Raw genomic sequence first — 25,510 nt, 5'->3', positions numbered from 1 at the left:
AAATATTTGGTCAAAGCTAATGAGTGAGAAGATAATGTGTTAGAGGCTGTCCTGAAATCACACAGAGTGAGGCCAGCCCCAAAGTGAGCTGGAGCTGCCCCTGCTGGTGGGAGCCTGGGTGAGTGAGGGTCCACAGGGAAACTGATCAGGGTTGCTTCATGCTGTCCCTGTGCTGTGAGGCTGAGGCTGCTGGAGCCATGCCCACAACAGCGCCTACCCTGCCGCTTCTCGGCACCAGCAGCCTACCACGCCTGCCCCCGCCCACCACATACACTCATGCTCTAGGCAAACAGCTACTTCTAACAGTGAGATATCTGAGAATCCAGAATTATGGAAAAAAGCTCCAGGACTTAATCACAGATTCATCTTCTCCACACTGTATTATAGCAATCCTACATGGGCTAGAAAATCCATGTACCTATCCACATTACCTCTCCCAAATGGGAAGTTTCCCTAGGCAGTGTAGGACAGAAAGTGTGGAAAGACAGCGCGATGCAAAGGAAAACCTGAAGGCTCTGGAGTCGGAGGACAGGACTAGGGTCCCTGTTCCACCACGCCAGGCTGTGACTCTAGGCTAGCTGCCACACCCTGCCTGGGCCTGCGCACCCACGCTACAAAACAGATGGATCCCGAGATGACCCAAACGTCAGAAACAGAGACAAGGGTTTTAGGCAGTTGTTAGAAATATCTTCACAAATGAAAAGGGAACTAAAATCATCATCAGTGAACCCTCAGAAGAGAAAGACAAGGTAAGACTGAAACAAATGGCTATTCTGGACCTAGAAAAACATCAACAGGTAAAATTACTAAACTCGCTGGGTGGGTTTAAGAGCAGACTAGACATAATAGAAGAAATCACGAGTGAATACAAAGCCAGGGAAATAGCAATCATCTGATCCGAATTATAGAGAAGAACGAGAAATCTGGAAAACAAAAGCCTCAGGAACCTGTAGGAAAAGAGAGGCCAAACAGCCACCCAGGTACTAAAAGATGCACATTACAAGTTCAAGTTCAATGGATCTTAACCACGATACATACAAATACATCTAGGTATGTAACAATTAAACGATCGAAAGCCAAAAATTAAGAGGAAACCGTGAAAGCCTCAGGAGAAAAAGCAAACGTTCCATCCAAGAGAACAGTGCAAAGAATGCTTCAGAACATCAGAGGCCGACAGCAATGGAACACTGCCATTAAAGCACCTGAACGAAAATAAGTCAATCTAGAATTCCACACCCAGTAAAAATGTATTTAAGAATAAAGGTGAAATAAAGACAAATTTAAGACAAATGAAAATCAATTTGTTGTCACCAAATATGGACTACAAGAAGTGCTACGTAAAGTTCTACAGGATGAAAAAAATAATACCAGATAGAAATCAGGATCTTCAGGAAGAAACCAAGACCACTAACTAAAAATGGGAAATATGCAAATAAATATCAAAACTGTCTCTTTTGCTTGTATCAATTAAAATAAAATATTCAGGGCTATTTAAAGCAAAACTTCTGGCCAAGCACGGTAGCTCACACCTGTAATTCCAGCACTTTAGGAGACTGAAGCAGGAAGATCACTTGAGCCCAGGAGTTCAAGACTAGCCTGGGCAACATAGTAAGGACCCTGTCTCTTCAAAAACAATTTTAAAAAAAAATTAAAAATAAAGCAAAAATTCTAACATTATTATTACCGGTTTACCACATTTGTAGATTTCATAAATATGGTAGATGGAGCACAAAGCGCTGGACTAAGCAGAACCACCTTCCTATGAGTTTTCTACAGTTTATGCAAAGTGGCTCTGTGTTAACTCTATAAGGAGATTGTGAAAAGCAAAGGATATATATTACAATCCCTACAGCAATTACTAAAAAACATGTGCAAACAGATACAGCTAAAGAGTCAAGAGAGGGCCAGGTGCGGCTCACATCGTGATCCCAGCACTTTGGGAGACCAAGGTGGGTGAATCACCTGAGGTCAGGAGTTCAAGACCAGCCTGGCCAACATGGTAAAACCTCGTCTCTACTAAAAATATAAAAATTAGCTAGCTGGGTGTGGTGGCATGTGCCTGTAGTCCTAGCTACCTGGGAGGCTGAGGCAGGAAAATCACTTGAACCCAGGAGGCAGAGGTTGCAGTGAGCTGAGATTGTGCCACTGTACTCCAGCCTGGGTGACAGAGCAGGACTACATCTGAAAAAAAAAAAAAAGTCAACAGAAAAATTAAAAGAAAATCCTAAAAAACTCTCCCCACCAAAAAAAAAAAAAAAAAAAAAGGCAGGAAAAAAAGGAGCAAAAACACAAAATGTAATTGAAAAAAATTTTTAAATGGCAGCGCTAAAACCAACCACATCAATAATTACATTAAATATATATGAACTAATTCCAATTAAAACACTGAGATTATTAGACTTGATATAACACAAGTCCCATACAGGTTGAAAGCAAAAAGATATGTCATATAAGCAGTAATTATAAAATGCTGGAGAAACTGTATCAATATCAAAGTAGATTTCAAGACAAAGAATATTACCAGAGATAAAAGGAACATTACATGATGATAAGAGTCAATTCATACTTTGGGAGGCCGAGGTGGGTGGATCATGAGGTCAAGGGATCGAGACCATGCTGGTCAACATGGTGAAACACTGTCTCTACTAAAAATACAAAAAATTAGCTGGGCATGGTGGCGTGTGCCTGTAATCCCAGCTACTCAGGAGGCTGTGCCAGGAGAATTGCCCGAACCCAGGAGGCGGAGGTTGCGGTGAGCCGAGATCGCACCATTGCACTCCAGCCTGGGTAACGAGCGAAACTCCGTCTCAAAAAAAAAAAAAAAAAAAAAAAGAGTCAATTCATTAGGAAAACATAACCATCATAAACATGTATTAAGACAGAGCCTCAAAATACACAAAGCAAAAACTATGAAAATTAAAGAGAAGAAAATAAACATACAGTTAACAGCTGGGAGACTGTAAAACTCCTCCTCCCATGACTGAGTAAACAAACAGGTAAGCAAATCTGTGAGGGTCAGCAAACCACAAGCCCACACAGTCTAATCTGTAAACAAAGCTCCCTGCGAGTGCGGCCGAGCTGGGTCATTCACACACTGTCTGTGGCTGCTTTTGTGCTACAATGATAGAACCGAGTGGCTGCAGAGATCATGGACAATAAGCCTAAAATATTTTCTACCTGGGTCATTACAGGAAGCTTGCTGACCTCTGTAATTGAATATCTGAACAATACATTCAACCACAGGCCTAGCAGATATTTCTAGCCCTAGCACGCTATGCCTGACAACTAGAGAATATGCATTACATTCAAATGCATGTGGGATATTCACCAAGACAGACTAAATACTGGGCCATGAAATATGTCTAAGTAAATTTTAAAAGATCAAATCGTACATGATATGTTCTGTAACAACAACGGAATTAAATCAGAAATCAATGAAAATATCTACACAATTTATCTGAAAAATACACAACCCACTTCTAAATAAACCATGAATCAAAAGAGAAATCACATGGGTAATTAGGGAATATCTAAAAACCAAATGAAAATGAAAACAAGACATAAAATATTTGGGAATGGAGCTAAAATAGTGCTTAGAGGAAAATGTAAAGCTTTAAGTGTTTATATTAGAAAAAAAGAAAGGCAAAAATTGATTCCTCTTTAAAATGTTAGAAAAGAGCAAAGTAAATCTAAAGTTCATAGAAAAAGATTTTTATTTATTTTTATTTTTTATGTTTTTTGACACAGGGTCTCACTCTGTCACCTAGGCTAGAGTGCAGTGGCGCCACCATGCCCAGATAATTTTGGATTTTTTATAGAGATGAGGTCTCACTACGTTGCCCAGATTGGTCCTGAACTTGTGCCTAGCCTCTACCTTGGGCTCTAAAAGTGCTGGAATTATAGGAATGAGCCACCGTGCCCAGATCCGTAGAAGGAAGTTTTAAAAAGAAAAGGAGTAAAATCAATAAAATAGAAAATAAAGCTAAAATTTATAAATTTATTTCTTTGAAAGATCAATAAAACTTTAACAGGCTGCTATCTAGACAGATGAAAGAGAGAGAACAAAAACATAAATTACTAATATCAAAAATAAAAGAGAGGCTGGTCTAGTGGCTCACACCTGTAATCCAAACTTTGGGAGGCTGAAGCAGATCACTTGAGGTCACGAGTTCGAGACCAGCCTGGTCTACATGGTGAAACTCTGTCTCTACTAAAAATGCAAAAATTAGTCAAGCATGATGGTTGTGCCTGTAATCACAACTACATGAAAGGCTGAGGCAGGAGAATTGCTTGAACCTGGGAGGCAGAGGTTTCAGTGAGCCAAGATCATGCCAGTGCACTCCAGCCTGGGAGAAACAGTGAGACTCCATCTCAAAAAAAGAAAAAGAAAAAAGAATAAAAAAGAAACTATCACTCAGACCTTACTATACATTAAAAAAATGAGATAAGAATAACATTATGCCAATAAATTTGACAACTCAAACGAAAAAACATATAGAAAAATACAACTAACAAAACTGATGCAAAATGATTCCATTAATAAAACTGAATTCATAATACAAAACTTTCCCACAATCATTTAAGCAAGTAATAATACCAACTGTACTCAAAATCTTTCTGAAAATAAGAGAAAACACTTTCCAATTCATGTATGTGACCAACATAATCCTGATACCTGATACCTAATAAAAACAAAGATTTTATAGAAAAAGAAAATATGGACTAATAGAGACATAAAAATCTTTTTTTTTTTTTTTTTTTTGAGATGGAGTCTTACTCTGTTGCCCAGGCTGGAGGTCAATGGTGTAACTTCGACTTACTGCAACCTCCGCCTCCCGGGTTCAAGTGATTCTCCTGCCTCAGGCTCCCGAGTAGCTGGGATTACAGGCACCTGCCAAAATGCCCCGCTAATTTTTGTATGTTTAGTAGAGATGGGGTTTCACCATGTTGGCTAGGCTGGTCTCGAACTCCTGACCTCAGATGATCGGCCCACCTCAGCCTCCCAAAGTGCTGGGATTGCAGGTGTGAGCCACTGTGCCTGGCTAAGACATAAAAATCTTTAACAAAATATTAGCAAGCTAAATCTAGCAATATTAATAAAAATAAAAGGATAAAAACCACGTCCAAGTGAGGTTTATACTAGGAATACAAGGTTGACTCAACTTTTAAAAAACCAATCAATGTAAAATCATCATATTTTAATAAAACAAAAGAGGAAAACCACAGGAGCATTTGAATAAATGCAGGGGGAAAAATGACAAAATTCAACATCCCTTCATAATAACCAGTTAAAAAAAAATGATGTCAGTTAGTTCTACCCAAACGGACCTAGAAATTCAGTAATTCAATGCACTCTGACTCATAACTTCTTCAGTCGGATAAGCGGAATCTAAGAAAAACGGTTAAAGCTTATTTGATGGTGAAATATTTAATTTTTTTTCTATGACTGTGTATAAAGCAAAGATGTCCACTCTGACCACTTCAATATCATACTATAGATCCTAACCAATGTAATAATGGAGGTAAAGGAAGAAGAAAACTCAGAGATATGTGTACACAGAAAATCCTAAGTAATCTATAAAAAGCTACTAGAACTGATATGTGAATTTAGCACAGAATATAAAGTCAACATACAAAAAGCAGTTGTGGCCCGGTACAGTGGCTCAAGCCTATAATCCCAGCACTTTGGGAGGTCGAGGTGGGCAGATCCAGAGCTTGGGAGTTTGAGACCAGCCTGGGCAACATGGCAAAATCTCATCTCTACAAAAAATAGAAAAATTAGCCAGGCATGGTGGCACACGCCTGTAGTCCCAGCTACTCGGGAGGCTAAGGCAGGAGAATATCTTGAGCCTGGGAGGTAGAGGCTGCAGTGAGCTGTGATCATGTCATTGCACTTCAGCCTGGGTGACAGAGTGAGACTCTGTCTCAAAAAAAAAAAAAAAGCAATTGTATTTCTATATACTGGCAATAAACAATTGGAAAATGTAAATAAATAACATACTTAGGAATAAATTTAACAAAAGATGTGCAAGACCTGTGCAGCAAGAACTATAAAGCACTAACAGAAATAAAAGAAAATATAAATGGAGAGAGATATCACATTTGCGAGCAGAAAGACACAACATTATTAAGATGTCAGTTCTGGCTGGGCACAGCGGCTTATGCCTGTAATCCCAGCACTTTGGGAGGCCAAGAAGGGCAGATCACTTGAGCTCAGGAGGTGGAGACCAGCCTGGCCAACATGGTAAAACCCCCGCCTCTACTAAAAGTACAAAAACTAGCCAGAAGCCGGGCATGGTGGCTCGCACTTGTAATCCCACACTTTGGGAAGCCAAAATGGGCAAATCAGGAGGCCAGAAGTTCAAGACCATCCTGGCCAACATGGTGAAAGCCCATCTCTACTAAAAAGACAAAAAATTAGCCGGGCATGGTGGCAGGTGACTGCAGTCTCAGCCACTCGAGAGGCTGAGGCAGGAGAATTGCTTGAACCCAGGAGGTGGAGGTTGTAGTGAGCCAAGATCATGCCACTGCACGCCAGCCTGGTGACAGAGCAAGATTCTGTCTCCAAAAAAAGAAGAGATGTCAGTTAGTTCTACCCAAATGGACCTAGAAATTCAATGATTCAATGCACTCTGACTCATAACTCCAACAGGCTCCATTTTTAGAAGCTGACAAACTGACTCTAAAACTTATATGAATATACAAAGGACCTAAAATATTCAAAGTGATTCTGAAAAAGAACAAAGTTAGAGGTCTTAAGTTACCTGATCTCAAAACTTACAATAAATGCAGAATAAGAAAAACAACATGGTAATATGACATAGATAAACAGGCCAAAGTAACTCAATGGAGTCCAGAAACAGACCCAGGCTTATTAGGTCGTTTGATTTTTGACAGAGGAACCAAAATCAACCAAACGGGAAAAATAAATGTCTTTTCCACAAAAAAAATGTGGGAAAAGTCAGATATCCCTATGGTTAAAAAAAACCTCATTTGTTACCTCATGTAATATATAAAACTTAATTTGAGATAGATCACAGGCCTAAAGGCAAAATCTAAAACAATAAAGATTAAAGGAGAAAATTATATAACCACAGTGGCTCATGCCTGTAATCCCAGCACTTTGGGAGGCTGAGGCAGGCAAATCACCTGAGGTCAGGAGTTCAAGACCAGCCTTGGGAACATGGCGAAATCTTGTTTCTACTAACACGAAAAATTAGCTGGGCATAATGGTATGCGTCTGTAATCCCAGCTACTCAGAAGGCTGACATACGAGAATTGCTTGAACCCAGGAGGCAAAGGCTGCAGTCAGCCAAGATAGCACCACTGCACTCCTGCCTGGGGGACAGAGTAAGACTGTGTCTCAAAAACAACAACAAAAAAGATATACATTTATTTAAGTGATGCTTAAAATTAGGAAAGTGCCGGAATCTTCAGTAATGAGGAAAAGAAGTATATATATATATTTTTTTGAGATGGAGTTTCGCTCTTGTCACCCAGGCTGGAGTGCAATGGCATGATCTCGGCTCACCGCAACCTCCACCTCCAGGGTTCAGGCAATTCTCCTGCCTCAGCCTCCTGAGTAGCTGGGATTACAGGCACGCACCACCGTGCCCAGCTAACTTTTTGTATTAGTAGAGACGGGGTTTCACCATGTTGACCAGGATGGTCTCGATCTCTTGACCTCGTGATCCACCCGCCTCGGCCTCCCAAAGTGCTGGGATTACAGGGTTGAACCACCGCGCCCGGCCAGAAGTATAGTTTTAAAAAATCTTTTCATGTAATTCTGATACCCCTTGAAAAACATTCCATGTTTCAAATAACCAACTTGCAAACAAGCTTTGGAAACAGTTTGTATGAAAGCATTTTCTGATATATGCCACCGTTGACCACCAGGGGGCACTCCCAATGCAGTTCTATCGGGGCTTCCCAGGGCAGGTGTGTGGGCGCAGCAGGGATGCTGTGGCTGCTGCCACATTCAGTTCAGCATCTAAGGACTGCACTGGTGTCGCTCTGGTGAGGGTGTTATATGGTTTTCTTGGACAACACATTTACCTTTCCAAATACGATCTCATTTAACAAATGTATTTGTTTACAGTGGCTAAACCTACACAAATTGCTCATGCCCTAGGGCTCAAAACATGAATAGAAAGAAGAATTTGCCAGTTACCCATAATTTTTTGTCAGATAATCAACAGCTGGCTGTAACTACTCATCCACATAGCTTCCAGTTACAGGGTCCACAGATGTAATTTGTTAGAAAATCATTCACAATAAATTCCCAATAAAGTGTAAAATACTGTTAAAACCTTTCCTTTCTTCTTTTCTTTTGAGGCAGGGTCTTGCTGTGCCACCCAGGCTGTACTGCAGTGGCTGGATCACAGCTCACTGCAACCTCCTCCTCCCGGGCTCAAACCATCCTTCCACCTCAGCTTCCCAGGTAGCTGGGACTACAGGTGCATGCCACCACACCCAGGTAATTTTGTTTTTTTTTTTTTTAGTAGAGATATGGTTTCACCATGTTGCTCAGGCTGGTCTCCAATTCCTGGGCTCAAGCAACCCTCTTGCCTTGGCCTCCCTAAGTGCTGGGATTACAGGTGTGAGCCATGGCGCCTGGCCAAACCTTTACATTGTAAGGCCATCTAAGATACCATATAACTTTAAATTAACAAGTAATACATGTTCCTATACAGAAAAGCACACCTACTAAATACTAACACATTCATGAGCATCTACAGGGAGGGAAAATAAATCTTGTGATTGTGGATTGAACTTATGGTTTTCTTTGAAAAGGATAATTAATAATATTTTTGCAAGTACTTGGACACTTTACACCTTCATAAGCATGCCTGAACAACTTAGGACTTCATATGCCAGGAGAAGAAACTGTTAGAGCTTGTTATTACATAACATTTGAGCATTCCCTAACTAATTTTAAGAGACAGTTTTAATAAATGGAGGCCCTCTCCATTTAACTGTAACTTGAGAGAAAATAGAGTGTGGAGCTGTGCTTTCCTAGCTTTGTCTCCCCCACCACACCCCGTGCCTTGGTCAAACACAAACCCTGCCCTCTGCTCAGGGACGCAGACAGATATGCAGATGTGCCCATGGTCAGTTTCCCCGCAGGCAGGGAGTTTCAGTCTACACTTATTTTCTGCAGTTTATACTATGAAGAAGATGTAGTTTTACCCCCAGTCGTAAGACCATATTACATATGCTTTTTCCTTTTTAAGTTTTTCATTGATACATAATAATTGTACATATTTATGGGCGCATGTGATATATGTGCACACAATGTGTAATGATCAAGTCAGGGTATTCAGGATGTCCATTACTTTGAACATTTATCATTTATTTATGCTGGGAACATTTCAAATCTTCTCTTCTAGCTATTTTGAAATATAAAATATATATGCTTTTTCAAATTACCACTGATGCTTTCCTGCCCCCAGAAGATTCTGATATTCCTCCTCATTCCTCATGTTCAAGAATCTTAATGTAGAGGACACAATTAAGTTTTAAAGACTAAGTATCTTGACATCTTTGGCCCTATGCTTTCTGGAGGAGAGAAATATGTTTTGGAACCTGCAGGGCAGGGCAAGGTGTTCGAATGGTATTCTGTGCAGAAGTCCTGCTGGAAGGAGTCGGCCACAGTCCCCTGCAGCCTCTCCGTGGCAGAGCCGGGCTGGCTTCCTCCCGAGTGACTAGCAGTGGTGGAAACAGATGGTGGCCACTGTCAGCAGAACTCATGAAAATGGAACTGCCCCGGAGGAAGGGTCCCCACAGGATAGCCTGGTCCTGGCACCTGCTTGCTGTCCACAGGACTCCACTGTTGAAACACAGTGGAAAAGCACACCCAGTAGCAGAGATCAGCCACCAGGAACACCCAGCTGTGTCGGCTGAGCCTCTTTAAAGTGAAGGGAAAAGGAGTTTAACAAAAAGCAGCTTCCACATTTTAGCGGTAACACGTCTGTTTTGAGTATCAGTGGGCTCCTGTCTGTATAGTCAATATTATGCTTACACATTATTGTTGGACATTTACATTACATATGTTCCTCTAAGACATTGAAATTATAAATGCTCCAAACTCTAAAAAAGGGAGGCAGTGATTTGAACAGAATTATGTTTTAATTTAAAAGTGGGGCTACTGTTAGGAAGATACATCTTATTTTCAGAGAATACATTTCATTGTGTCTCACTCTGACCAAACATCGTAATATTCTGAGTTGTTTTCTCGAATGCTCATATCTGACTTTTATATGATTTGAATATTTTTGGTATTGTTGTAGGACTAAAAATTTATGAGAAATTAGCCCAAATCACAAGAGATCATTCTCCCCAATTTTTCTAAGTAATTTATTATGGTAGCTGTAAAGGAAAAATAAAATTGACTCAGGTACCAGTTCTTCTGTTATTTCCAGGTAGAAATATGAGTTCTGCTCCATTAATTCCATCTATCTATCCAAAACAAAGAGACCTTGCCAAAATACTGTGTTGAACAGGGCAATCATTGTGTTATGGTTGTATACTTCGATATATAACTCCAACATCAACTACTACAACATCAACTACTATAAATAAAGATGTATTAAATAAAAAATAAAATTGCAAAAGAAGCATCATTTGTTTTCAACTTACATGACAAATCTTAGTCCAGGACAGAAATCAGTAGTGTTCTTATATTGTGCCTAAATATATTTAGAGCCTAATAGAATTAATCAGTGAGGGTATGGCATATTTTCCTATAGTATCCCAGACGTACACAAATTTGAGTACCACCTCTCTCTTGTGAATAACAATTTTAAACTCAAATTTAAAAGCTCTTGGACAATCATAATTATTATTATTAATGATACTCAAGCAAGAAAAAAAAATGATGTGAAACGAACAAAAAAGCACTTTGGTTATAATCCTGCCCGCTCCCTTACTGGATACCCATACTCATTAGAATGAAAATCCTTTAATCACTGCTCTGTCATCTAGCACATTAATATAAACCCTGTTAACATACATAATCACACACACCACACACACACACACACTTGTAGCACTAATGACAGTGGTGATGAGCATAAAATACAGAGACCTTATTTTGTAAAAACATTCATTCTAAAAGGTTTTTAGTGTACAGTCAAATGTCCTTACCAAACCCAAACCGAAAACCTGGTGGTGAAACCTGGCTCCCTGCACAGGGGATGGCTGTGACGGCGGAAGCACTGACCTTGTACGCCTGCATGAGCATGTGGATGACCCCCGGGGCGCCGTGGCACCAGTGCACCAGCCGGTCTGTTTCATTGCTTAATGACGACGGGTAATTCCCAGATCGAAATTTTTTGTGGCGCACGTAATCAATACTGGGTTTCACCATTTCTGTCAAGGTTTCTTGGTCCACTTTTGCTGCTGGCTTTAAACAAACAAAAATAAAACACAAGTTATTTTTTCTGAAGTTATTTCTTGTAATGATCGTATCGTGGCTAACATAATAAAACATAAATTACTTGGAAAACTAAAGAGCACATAAAATTAGAATTAATTCAACTATCCGCTCATTGAAGATTTAGGCAGAACTTGTTTCAACTTTTTGAAATCTTTCTAAAATATCTTAGTGTTCTAATGTCTTTTGTCTCTTTGGTGGATGAGGACCACCCTCCTAGAGAGTAGTAAAGGAAATGACTGAATGGCAGGTGAACCTAGGAGTAAGTGGGTTTTGTTTCGTTGATTTGCTTTGTTAAAATGTGAATACTTGATTTCATTCCATGTGACTCATGCCTCCTAAAAAGCCAGGTACCCTCTTTTCCCAAATCTATATACTGGCTTTGTTACTCAGCCCAATTATTTAACCTCAGTTTCTTTATTTCTAAAATAGGATAATCATAGTACTCAGCTCCTAAGGTGTTTGTAAGGAAAAGGGGAGAAAAAAATGCATGCCTCACTCCTTCACCCAACAATTTGTGGCAATACCGGCTTTTACTAACTGAAGGCACTCATTAAATGTTACCTACTAGAATTTACTGAGTCTGTGTTAAAATTTTACTACAGAGACTAAGACTAAAAACACTCTTCACAATATTTGCTAATTTTGAGGCATTTTTTTTTTAAAATGACTTAAAACATTCAAAGAGTCTCAAGTTACTGTACAGATTCCCATGAAAAAACCTGGTGAGGAGTCAGACGACAAGGCTGGGCTAAGTGAGTATCTTAGGGTGACATGCTAATGCCACAAATGCCTTTAGGGTAACATGTTAGCATCACACAATGTCTTAAGGTGACATGTTAGCACCATATGATAGCCTTAGAATGACAAGTAAGCACCACAGAACATCTTAGGGTGACATGTTAAACCCACATGTGTTTAGGGCACCATACTGGCACCACATGACATCCTTAGAGTGACATGTCAATGCCACACATCTTTAGAGTGACAGGTTAGCACCACACAATGTCTTGGGGCGACATATTAGCACCACTGAACGTCTTAAGGTAACAGCTTAATGTCACATGAAGTCTTCAGGGTGACATATTAGCAACACACGACATCTTCAGAGTGATAGGTGAGCAACACACAAATGTGTTAGGTGAATATTAGCACCACAGAACGTCTTAGGGCGACATATTACCAAACAATGTCTTTAAAGTGACATGTTAGCACGACATAAATCTGCATATTGGTAAAGTCTGAGATAGAGAACCCGTCTCCGGCCACTGATTTTTCATTTGGCTTTAGTGGCAAATGTCAGGGGTGATGTAAAATACTCTCATAACTGAAATAAAATACAGTATTGCTTTAAATTCTCATCATTCCATTAGCATCGAAGTCTACAACATGACATCTCCTAAAGAACAAAATAAAAACCTAATTTCTTCAAAAAAAACTTAATTTTATTAAAAATGAAGGAAAGATCATTTAAGGAATATCAATACTTCCAAACTTCACTGAAATACAACTATATTTACTCACTAGAAAATCTTTGGGTGTTTTTCCTGATACACATTTAAAGAATGTATTAGCTTTTAAAAAACTATAGGTCATGAAGTTTATTTCCAAAAAGCTACATGGTACAAATTACTTTCATACAGGTAATACATAACCAGTTTAAAGTCAAAAAATGTTTAAGAGCTTATGTCAAAGACCAACAGCCCGTGTCCTTCCTAGGACACAGCTGAGTTCCTTTCGGTTGTGGTGGTTGTTAACCACTTCTTCATATTTTGGCGATATGTGTGAACAGCACATGCATGGCTGTGCCCTGAGCTACTGATTTTAGGCCTCCCCTTGTGGCAGATCACAGACACTTTCCTTCCTCTAATCTTCCCAAGAGAATTTCACTCTGGTCATCATTTTTAGTTATATCCGTATTCCTGTGTTCTTTATAGACTATAATATGCAAATACTGTTTGCTCTTGAAACAGGAAATACACTGAATTACAGATACTCTTTTACACCTTTTAGTTTTTCCTGGAGCAACTTTCTCACTTTTTATTTGCTTAGTTTTCTTTAAACCAGTACCTAAGCTTTCTCGTACCCACCAACAGCTCTGTAAAAAGTCTCTCAATATGATTTTCCACATGATCAAATCTACTATGACTTTGTTTCCCCTGGAGGTGACTCTCCATAATCGGCTGCTTTCCAGGTCTTCTGTGCCACTGCTGTCCTGGGTCTTCCACGTGCCAACTCCCTGGGGATTCTACTCCCCTCTCTTGTACGGGATCCCCTCTTCCCTGGATCTGATCTTCTTTCTTAGAACGCTCCCTTGTTGTGGCAGACAACACACTCCAGTAGCTTACTGAGATGGAGTACAGGGGAATTAAATTTGGGGGACTGGATGTTTTAAACAGTCTTTGCTCTACTCCGCATTTAATTAGTAACTTTCTGGGCAGAACACAATGGAGCTCATTTTTACTCAAAACTTGGAAGTCATTTCCATGTATCTTTTAGCATCAATGAAACTTTGCAAAGTCCAATGCCATTTCTGGACTTTGTATATAACCTGTTTTTTCCTCTCTAAAGTTAAGCACTGTCTCCTTATCCCTTATCTTAAGCTTTCACAATGATGGACATGATGTGGGTTTGCCTGTCTCTACTCACTGTGTGGGAACCTGCTGGGTCTTTCCAATATGCAGCTATGTCCCTCATTTCTAGAGCATATCCTTGTGTTCTTTTCCTCTCTCCCTAGGTCTCCCACTAGTCAGATGCTGGACCTCCTGGATTAATCCTCTTATTTTCTTACGTTTTCCTCTCCCACTGTCTAGTTCTGCCTGCTTTCTAAGATATTTGACTTTGATTTCCAAACATTTTCATGAATTAAAAATTCAGCTATTATATTTCTTATTTTCAAGAGCTCCCTCTTGTTCCCTCAAATGTTTCTTGTTTCTTGGAGGCAACAGCTTCTCTTATTTCCCTGAATATATTAACTATGAATTATTATTTCTTCGACGCTTTCTTCCACTTCCCTGCCTTTCCTTTGTTCTTATTCCTACTTGTTCAGGTCTCTGTCTTTCAAGCTGGGGCTTTTCTGCCATGTCTGTTCATCTCCGGCCACTGGTCTGTGCTCACGCACAAGGCACAGCTCCTGGCTGCCCTCGGTGCACAGGAGGGGCTGCAGATCAGTGGCAATCACTGAAGGCTGGCTGGATGGGGAACTGCCAGCGGTCTCCAAAGAAGCAGACCAACGGGATGTGTAAAAGTAGAGAAAGAAATTCACTTCAAGGAACTGGCTGTAGAGGTCTCAGGAGTCCACAAACTGCCTGCGGGGGCCAGCAGGTTGGAGACTCAGGAAGGAGCTGCAGCTGGAATCTGAAGGCAGAGCGCTGGAGAATCCTCTCTTGCCTGGGGTTCCAGCCTTTTGTTCTAGTCAGACCTTCAAGTGACTGGACAAGGCCCCCGCATCCTATGGGGCAGCTGGCTTCACTCAAAGTCCACCCGCTTAAATGTAAATCTCATTCAAAAACACCCTCATAGAAACAACCAGAATAACGTCTGACCACGTCTGGGCACCAGGGCTCAGCCAAGTTGACACATAAAATTAACCATCCCGGATGGCAGACTAACTTTTTAATGGGGGCTTTCAAATATCTGTGCCTATGAAACTTTTATCTGAGCCAGTTGTTTCTCCAGAAAAAAGACTTCAAGCTCCGAGTGGGGTGGAGGTGGCGCTGCCCCTTGGGGTGAGGGAGAAGTGACGGTGCCTGAAGCTGACGGTAGTGGAGGGGCGGTCTCACCCTGGACCACGGACACTCACTTCCGCCCCGTTTTTAGTTCTGTGCTTCACTCCATCTGTATTCTACATCTAGCTTTGCTGAACTGAAAGAGCCTGCTCAGGTTTGCCAGACCTAGCTCCTTTAGTCTCCAGCAGGAGTTGAAGGATAAGCAGTTCCCTCCCTGTGCTGGATGCAGGTGCTCACGGAGGTCCAACTGCTGTGCATGTCCAAAGAAGCCTCCTGTGCCAGAGCACCCCCGACGCCCATGCGTGGCACTGCCTGCTGGGGACATGGCACTTTCCCGTCCTGAGTTTCGGAGTTCTGTATAACAAACTGGCTTGCTTCTTGCGGGCACTCTCCTGTCACACACTGACGCCATCTTCCGTCCCCGCAGGTCAGCTGTCATTCTCTCGCCTGCTTCAGTTCACAGGTTTGCAGCTGGGGCTCCAGATGTCCCGTAGCTTCATCAAAGAACTTCGGTTTCTGTTTTGTTGTTTTTCTGGTTGTTTTGAGATGATTTTCAAGAGAACTGTTTTTATTCTGCTATCATGAAAGTGGAGTTCTGTTTAAGCCATATTTTAAGAGTTTTTGTATATATCGTTCTGACAGCCTTCCAAACGACACCGTCCGGTGGAAACACTACCTTTACACAACTAAACTACTAGACAATGAGAAATAAGAACCAAACTCTAAGTCCCCAAGTCACTGAGCAGACCCTTTCTTGGCCAAGGGGGCCCAAGGCAACCATGAAGCTAAGCTCCTGGTCATGATGGGCTAAGAGGTGGGGCTCACCTCACTCCACCCCTCCTGTGCTCACCCCATGAGGCTTTCCGCCCTAAGGGTGAAGCGGGTACCAGCCCTTTCAGCAGACTCCGCAAGGGCAGCGACAACTGCCTGACTGCTCTCCCACCTTCTGTGGTTTCAACAACCCAAGCAGCCAGCACTTGTTCCTGAGAAGGCGCCAGGGAGGCTCTGGCCAGCCTACGGAGAACACCCAGGGAAGGGTTTTGTTCCTGTTTCACCTTTTGATTCAGAGGGCGGAAAACACTACCCTCGGATCCCACTCATGCCGCCATTTTCTGAACATGGGTCCCAAGAAGGAGCATGAAGCTCAACTGTGCAGGCACACACTTCCCCTCTCACAAAGATCCACTCCTGCAGCTCACCGAGCACAGACATTCGGCCACGTGGCTCGGCATGTGTTCCTGCTCCCTTTCCACTCCCTCAGAAGATCTGTTTTTGGCTTCTAGCCCAAGGCTATGATTATCAGCCATCAGAACAGCCACCCTGCAGGCTGCAACCCAGTATGAGAAACAAAGCCCTCCTTTCCACATTTCTGAACCGTCATTCTGCACTGACAACCGCCATGACCTGTGCAGCCGGGAAGAGACGCAGGCAGCTCCCCAGCAGGCTCCACCACACCACTGTCTAAGGATCTTGAAAGAAAACCTGGGTCAGTCTCTAAGTCAAATACTCACTACACAGTGTTCCACGTTCTTCACTTTAAAAGCAGATCAGTGGAAAATTTTATGATTTGTATTCCTCCCAAGGAAGTCCCTATTATACAGCAAAATCAGCCTAAACACATGAACCACACTGGCATGGTTCTTACATTACTATGTTCCCCTAAGAGAATTCACATTAAAAAAAAAAATTTCAGCCCGGTGTGGTGGCAGAGGCCTGTAATCCCAGCTACTCAGGAGGCTGAGGCAGGAGAATCGCATGAACCCGGGAGATGGAGTTTGCAGTGACCCGAGATTGTGCCACTGCACTCTAGCCTGGGCAACAGAGTGAGACCCTGTCTCAAAAAAAAAAAGTTCCTGTACCACTGTTAAAACATTTTTATGGGAAAATAGAGAAGACACTATGATAGTTAATTTTATGTATCAAATTAAACATGGTGTCTGGGTGTGTCTCTAAGAGTGTTTCCAGATGAGATTAACATTGAATGGTGGACTCAGTCAGGCAGAGGCCCCTCCCCAAAGTGGGTGTGCCTCATCCAAACCATCCAAGGCCTGAATAGAACCAAAGGCGGAGAAAGAAAACATCTGCTCCATCCTGCCTGCCGGCTTCAACTAGAGGAACAGTCTCCTCTTGCCCTTGACCTGGGGTTTGGCTACTGTGGGTCTCAGTCTTCTGACTCAGAGTAGAGTTACAGCCCTGGCATTCCTGGATCTCCTGCCTGCAGACGACAGATCAGGGGGCTTCTTGGCCTCCATAGCCGCATGTGCCAATTCCTATAAATCCCATCTCATATATAATGTTTATCTCCTACTGGTTCTCTGGAGAACCCTAACACATGTACAAAATCTAGCTGCTGAGAATAACAGTGCCATTTTTAAATAAGGTGTGGGATTCTGGTTACTTTGGAAGCGTGTACTTACATCATGAAGAAAATTCACATGCCTGTAATCCCAGTATTTTGGGAGGCCAAGGTGGGTGGATCATCTGAGGTCAGGAATTCGAGACCAGCCTGGCCAACGTGGCAAAACCTAATCTCTACTAAAACTACAAAAATTAGCCGGATGTGGTGGTGCACACCTGTAATCCGAGCTATTCGGGAAGCTAAGGCAGGAGAATGGCTTGAACTCAGGCAGAGGTTGCAGTGGGCGGAGATCGCACCACAGCACTCCAACCTGGGCAATAAACCGAGACTCCATATTAAAAAAAAAAAAAGAATTGAACTATATGCATGTTTTACTTTCTACAACAATCAACAAAGACAAATAATAACTAGAGAAAGAGAAAGTCTTAGTCTTGTATAGATATGAATTTCCTAGTTTCCTTTAGTGAGTAGGAACATGATATAGTAGGTTAGACATAAAAAGAATCTGAAGTAAAATTTTAAAAACTAATATTTGGGTTTTCCAGTCTAAGATATCTAAATTCTAATCCATATCCCTTGACTTACTAGTAATTTTGTAGAATAAAGAAAGGTTTAATTTAAAAGAAGGAGGAGGAGAGAAGAGGAGGAAGGAGGGAACAGTGGAGGAGGAAGAAGAGGCGGCGGCGGCGGCGGCTGTGTGCCTGGCAGGGAAGAGAACCTACGCCACAGGCTCGGCTGAAGCCTATGTTCAGGCCAAGCACAGGCTGAAGCAATGTTTAGTGTGGGGTCTCTACCAGCCTGACAGAAGAGTCAGTACTTTATAGGTGTCAGGGATGACTGAGAGACAAGATCATAACCACAGCAATAAACTCATTAAAAATATAAAGACAACTGACAGCAAGCAAGGTTATCAGGACATGACAAAGTCTCTGCCTCAGTTGGGTTCTGCAGGCCCTGTTGCTCCCTGAAGATTTTTCCCCATCAAGAGTTCCTACTGCAATCAGCAAGAGGACAAGCACAGAAGAAAAGTGTGCAAGAGACAACTAGTCTGCTACAAGACTCCATACCAAATACACTCAGGAATTCACTGCACTCTTAGAATTCCACTGCCTGTGGTTTATGAGGCAGAGTTAAGCATCTGCGATTCGAAGTAAGGTATTTCAATCCGGCCTGCTTTGTTTGCATGCAGGATTCATTTCCCATTTCATGTTTGATCGAATATGCTGCAGTGTGTAAGAATATTCTTACCTACCTGCATTAACATATAGTAGATTCCAGCCATGCCATGGGCTGCTCCAACGTACTGCTTCCGGTGCCACTGGTACAGCAGTGGGCAGCGCTCTGTTTTTCTTTCTTCCCTTGACAGAGTCTTACCCGATTCAATAATAGCATTGACTACCTACAGAGATAATGAGACAGCATCAATCTAAAACTGTATATGTACCCTGTTGTAGTCTAATTAACAGTGTGTCATATATATGACATAGAGAGAGAGACAGAAAACTTAATCTAAAAGTCTTTAAGCAGTTAGCAGCTAACATAGTTATTTATTTATTTATTTTATAAGTTAATAAATGAGGGCAGAAAGAAATCAGAAGCCAATGTCAGAGTAGGAAAAGATATTAAGTTAAGAAATAAAAAATTCTTTGTATAAAAAGTCAACCAAAAATCTAGAAAAACTTGTTATAAAAACTGTTCTGGATTTTTTTTTTTTTGGAGACAGAGTCTTGCTCTGTTGCCCAGGCTGGAGTGCAGTGGTGCGATCTGGTCTCACTGCAATCTCCACCTCCTGCGTTCAAGCTATTCTCCTGCCTCAGCCCCCCGAGTAGCTGGGACTACAGGCGCACGCCACCACACCTGGCTAATTCTTTTGTATTTTTTGTAGAGACGGGGCTTCCCCGTGTTGCCCAGGCTGGTCTCGAACTCCTGAGCTCAGGCAATCCCCCCACCTCAGCCTCCCAAAGTGCTAGGATTACAGGCGTGAGCAAACAGCCCGGCATGGATTTCTTAGTTGCTCCATAGCTGCAGTATTTTTCCAAAAAGAGCAGCACATACACCTACCAGGAAAGGCTAGAGGAACTGCTTTATTTATGAAAGGCTAATGATATGAGCTCTGCTGTGGCATGAAGGATTTCAGTTAGATCAAAAGAATAACATGTCTGGGATGACTGTTTCCTCACGTCTATCTCCTCTCATCCTTTTTGGGAAAGTATTCCAAGTTTTAGCTGGGCATCTGGCCCCCTAGTTGGAGACAGCTGAACACAGACGCTTGATGAAGTTCTGGCACTGGGACGGGAGCAGAAGTAAAGTGGGCAACTTGGAGACGGAGTCTCTAACAAGGAAGCTGTGTCGCCTCCACCTCCTCTTTTCCCTTCATAGGCTGAGGGGCTAACTAGCTTTGGTGCTGCAAATAAGGGTATGCACCTAGCATAAGGCAGAATGAGACAGAAGAAGCTGGTCCCCACTCGTACCAGCCTGAAATGCTCAGACATCTCATGAAAGAGAAATAAATATTCTAACTTTCTAAAGCTGCTGTTGTTTAGCTTCAGTAAAAACAGATGAATTAATAAAAGATGAGAGAACAGATTTTTTTGTTAATGTCCCTAAAAAAAAAAGCTATTTGTTATTTTTAATGAGTTGCTTTAAAAAAAGTAATGCTACCTAGAAGCAGAGTCCAGCTATTAATATAGCTCAATGCTAGCAAATAGGTTTGAATGACAGACATGCCCACAGTTGCCCATACCCCACAGTACCTCTTTAATAGCTGACTCACACACAGTGCCTGGACCTATCTCCGTGTTCAGGTACAGTAAGGCATACAGATAACCTGCCCGTCCATAAAGCAGCTCATCAGGAAGGTCTGATTCTTGGCAGACAACCGCTTTCTGGAGCTGTAAAAGTCTAACCAACAAGAAAAATTCATTTTTTTTTCCCAGGGGAGAAGTCTAAAGTACTTCTTCCTGAAACACTTACCCTATTATTTATTTCAAGTTTAAAACTATGATTTTTAAAAATACTTCCAAATCCAGAATACAACAAAAACGTCTCCAATTCACTAGTCCCCTTTTGAATGTCAAAATTAAAAATCAAACATCATTCTGTTATTTTCTACCTTTACATCTATTTTAAACCATAAAATTTTATTTTGAAATCCAGATGTAAAACAAAGTGATTTAAAATTTAAATAAAAATGGTACTGTAGGCTGGGCATGGTGGCTCACGCCTATGATCCTAGCCCTTTGGGAGGCCGAGGCTGGTGGATCACCTGAGGTCAGGAGTTCAAGACCAGCCTGACCTACATGTCTACCAAAAATACAAAATTAGCTGGGTGTGGTGGTGCATGCCTGTAATCCCAGCTACTTAGGAGGCTGGGGCAGGAGAATTGCTTGAAGCCAGGAGGTAGAGGTTGCAGTGAGCCAAAATCACATCATTGCACTCCAGCCTGGGCAACAAGAGTAAAACTCTGTCTCAAAAAAAAGGTATTGTAATATCACCAATGCTTGGGAATTAGATTGTCATTCTGTCTTTTTCTTTCTTTTTCGTTAGAGACAGGGTATTGCTCTGTTGCCCAGGCTGGTATACAATGGCAGGATGATGGCTCACTGCAGCCTTGAACTTCCGAGCCCAAGCAATCCTCCTGCCTCAGCCTCCCAAGTTAATGAACCTACAAGCGCGTGCCGCCATACCCAGAAGTTATTCTGTCTTTCAACAAACATTAACTGACTGGCATGTGCCAGATACTCTACCAGACCCTAGGAATGAGCCCTCATTTCTGTTTCTTCAAGAAACAATGTAAACCAATAGGTGCAATAAAAGCTTACGTTCCCTAATTGTTCCATCATTAGCATATCTGATTAGTTACTTAAAGGTTGACTCTAAGATCAGTTTCATTATTATGGTGAATCTAAAGCACGTAAGCTGATTTCCATGCACTGAAGGGAACCCAAAATTGCTTATGAAAGATGGTGGAAATGACTCAAAGAAACATATTTATTCCTCCCACAACCACTGCACACACATGCTTGGATAAGAAGAGTGCATATGATCCCTATGCTCAAGATTAACATTTGGGAGAGACCTGTTTACAACAATGGATGAACTAAAGAATAATTTCCTTTTTGAATATCTTTCTACAGCAAAAGCGTCCACTGGGAATTGGGAGAAAATGTTTCCAGTTCTAAAACTCACTTTGTGACGCATTCCTGGGACTCACAGTCACTTCTGAGTTTGTGATAAATCACAGCTCCAACAGCCAGGGGCCCGGCATCCCCACAGAGGAAGGTGACCCTGCGGCCATTCAGATTCCGAAGGGTTCTTTTTACATAATCCAGGGATCGGAGCAGGTAGGTCTGGTCACATGTGACGCGGTACAACTGCAGGTATAAAAGGGCTATGCCTGGAATAATTTCCCACCCCAAAAGAAAAGCATGATTATCTTTTCCTTTTATCTTCAGGACATTATTTGTAATTACATGAAATACCTTCTTCTACATACATCTTATGTTTCCAAAGGGGTAACAGCAAAACAATACATATCATACATTTCTTAAAAATGAATAAACAAAACAAGACCAAGACAGAGAAATTAGGGAGTAAAGAACAGAACAGGTTTGTACATGTTATCCTGCTACTTGTCCTGGCACAGTGATTTAATACCTCTTACAGACAAGGAAAGATACATCACTTCCTACTCATTGTCACTTACTTTTCATTCATTCCAAGGTTAGATTCATTCTCCCTTGTACCTTCGGCTAACTTGGATCTTCTTTTACTTCTCATAAAACCATTTCTCCTATGTTATCTCAAATGATTATTTTTCTGAACTTTATACCCTCTATTTTTTTTTTCTATTTTCCCCAATTTTTTAATGTTCTTCAGTGAACAACCCTCTAACGGACCAACCAACTGGTGAGTGCACTTGCCACTTCTGGGGCAGTCACATGGTACAGAGTAAGACGACTAGTACAAAGGGCACATGTGGTTCATCACCCATCAACCTTTCCATTCCAGATAAAGAACAGACTCAGATCTTCAAATGAATCCGAGAATCGCCAGAGAAGGGCCTATACGGCTTCTTAATGAAGCATATTCTTATGTCTGGGTTTGAGAAGACAATATGACAGCTAAGTTAAAAAAAAAAAGATTCAGTATAAATATGTATTTACTAAAGTCTTTTATAGGAAGAAGTATTGACAGAGATGATATGCTGATGAAAAGGCCAAACGAAACATTTCTTTCATATTTAAGTTGAGGTTTTTCAATATTCTAGTCTTTGTCTAATATCCTACTCTGATTTTTACTATTTTTCAATTTGCTTTTTAAATTTATCTATATATCTAGCTGCTTCTTTCTTTGATTCTTCTATTCAGGGTATATCACTTCTCTTTCAAATTAATCCTTAACACTTTTTGAAGTCTTTCACCATTATCCATTTCTTTAAAGACGCTGAGTCAAACAGATATGAAAGTTGCATATTTGGAAGCTCTGAAAAAAATTCTTCTGCATGAGTTGCTTATCATCTCCTTGAGTGATGTTTTCTGTATTCGAAAAATATAAGCATACAGGAAACAGTAAAAGTTAAATACCTATAAATTTTAGACATAATAATCACTATAAAGGCTTACAAATGAGTATTCCCTGATTGACTCAGAAATCTGTAAAAATAGGATGCTGATCTGGTAAACCCATGAACCTAAAAACCAATAGTTATATATACTTAATGCTTCAGTATTTTAAAGTAAATGATAACAGGTAAAGTAAAAAACAAAAAGGGTGATCATGCTTTGTCATTTCTTGTTGGCAGGTGTACACGTTGCACTAGGTAAAAGGAGCTGCAGCGAACAGGCCTTAAGGATGTGGTGGGAGGCTCTGGGGAGTGTGCACCTGTGAACAGGCCATAGGGATGTGGTGGGAGGTTCTGGGGAGTGTGCACCTGTGAACAGGCCTTAGGGATGTGGTGGGAGGTTCTGGGGAGTGTGCACCTGTGAACAGGCCGTAGGGATGTGGTGGGAGGTTCTGGGGAGTGTGCACCTGTGAACAGGCCTTAGGGATGTGGTGGGAGGTTCTGGGGAGCGTGCACCTGTGAGCAGGCTCAACCTTCCAGCCAGCCTGTGCCTTTGGACTGTGAACTACACCAGTGCCTCCCATCCCCACGCCCTCAGTTGGCTAGGATGGCTAGTGGGAGCTGCAGCTGATTATCTCCCTTTCCCAATGCTGAAAGCTACAGCCAGTTGGAGTTGGGCATCTCCCTTGCTCTGGGTAGGTAGGGTTGCAATAAACCCCTTGCAGGAGAGGATCTGGTAAAGCAGTTTCTCCTGAGGGCAGGCCTTGTCAAGAACAGAAGGCTCTGATGGAATTCAGTATAGTTCTTTCCCCCGAACCTACTAGAAGAATGAGGGGAGTTTTCTCTGACATTCACTGCAGCCTCGACTTCCTGGGCTTGAGTCATCCTCCTACCTCAGCCTCATGAGTAGTTGGGACTACAGATGTTTATTACTGCACCCAGCTAATTTTTTTTATTTTTATTTTTATTTTGGTAGAGATTGGGTCTTGCTATGTTGCCCAGGTTGGTCTCAAACTCCTGGCCTCAGACCATCCTCCCACCTCTGTCTCCCAAAGTGCTGGGATTATAGGTATGAGCCACTGTGCCCAGCCTTCTTCTTAAACTGTACACACAGTTTAGGGGAGGTATGGGTCTATGTGGATTCCATGAAGACCTGGTGGAGCTCCTAGAGGTAAAGTTCACAAAAGTGTGAGAGCCCCCGTGACTGGGTCCCCATGGAGTTTGGTCTCTCTGGCTTGTCCACACTGAGCCCCTGCAATTCATCATTAGCGTTTCGGTCTCCTACCCTAGCACTGGTTCCCACAGCGCCTGCTGCTCCTGTTAGCTGTGCGGTCACATGGGCATATGGGATTGGTCAACAACAAACTGCATACTCGGTCCCGCAGAACATAATCATAATAGCATGTTTTTCTGTACCTTTTCTATGTCTAACTGTGTTTAGATACAAAAACACCATGTGTTACAATTGCTACAGTATTCAGTGCAGTAATGCTGTACAGCTTTGCAGCCTAGAGCAACAGGCTGTATCACAGAGCATCAGGATGTGTAGCTGGCTGCACAATCTAGGTGTGTGTGAGCACCTCTACGATGTCTGCATAATGAAACTGCCCAACGATGCGTTTCTCAGAACGCATCCACAACGTGAAGCGACGCACGACACTGATTCTCGGCATTCACCTGTTTCGCCAGTTTTTGGTGCAGCAGTTTGCCCCTGTGACCTCACTTCTCTGACAGAGCTAAGAAGAGCTGTTAAGTTTTCACTTTGTTCAGCCTCTTATTTGCTAGGATGCAACAGCGACTTCTAAACTCCTTATATGCTAGACTGGAAGACTGAAGTCTCTCTTTAACTTATCTTTGTTTCTTTTTCTTTGCTTTTTTTCCTTTTTAGTTTCATTTAGTCACTTATTTATTAAGCAAGCATTTATTGAACCCTTCCTAGACAAGGAGGACACTTTGCCCCTCTGCTTTCTGTGGGATCACCTCTTTCTTTGGCTCCCTGCACTTTGGTCTCATTTCTGAAATAATTTTGTATTTTCCTTAAATTTCTTTTCTTCGTCTGTCAATTCTCATTTCACACACTCTTATTGTCTAGCCATCTCTTCTCTGAGTTCCTTTACCTCTGCTTTGTGAACTCACTGCTTAGCTAAGTTACAAAATGAATGTTGAAAGTACTGCCAATTTGTCTCCACCTTGTAGTGACGTTTTCCTGGTGCGTTTTCTCCTTCCATTGAGAAATGTTGATTTTTCTTTTTCTTCCTTATATTATGGATACAATAATTATGTTTTTTCTTAAAATTGAATTTTTCTATATGAACTATTAACAGGACAAATCCCTGGAAAGGGAAAATGATTAGGGTAGCTTTCCCAATTTTTATCCCAACAGTGTCCTCTTGCTAAGTGGTAACAGTGTATTTAACAAGGGGATT

General features: G+C 41.6%; 1 protein-coding gene across 2 annotated transcripts in view; it reads right to left on the bottom strand.

Annotated features, from left to right (window-relative positions):
• LANCL2 (LanC like glutathione S-transferase 2) overlaps positions 1-25,510 on the bottom strand; it is a 59,212-nt gene that overhangs the window by 10,377 nt on the left and 23,325 nt on the right. For both annotated transcript variants that reach the window (XM_012438880.3, XM_012438881.3), the window contains exons 3-6: positions 21,710-21,917; positions 20,275-20,422; positions 18,774-18,920; positions 11,222-11,404 (exon numbers count right to left, since the gene is read on the bottom strand). In XM_012438880.3, the coding sequence (XP_012294303.2) occupies positions 11,222-11,404; positions 18,774-18,920; positions 20,275-20,422; positions 21,710-21,917 (686 nt within the window). The remainder of the gene's footprint in view (positions 1-11,221; positions 11,405-18,773; positions 18,921-20,274; positions 20,423-21,709; positions 21,918-25,510) is intronic.

This window comes from Aotus nancymaae, unplaced genomic scaffold, assembly GCF_030222135.1.
Source record: "Aotus nancymaae isolate 86718 unplaced genomic scaffold, 86718_ANA_hifiasm-v0.15.2.pri h1tg000065l, whole genome shotgun sequence".
NCBI classification, from domain to species: Eukaryota; Metazoa; Chordata; class Mammalia; order Primates; family Aotidae; genus Aotus; species Aotus nancymaae.
Note: the sequence above shows the minus strand (reverse complement) of the source record. Positions and strands in the feature narration are given on the sequence as shown.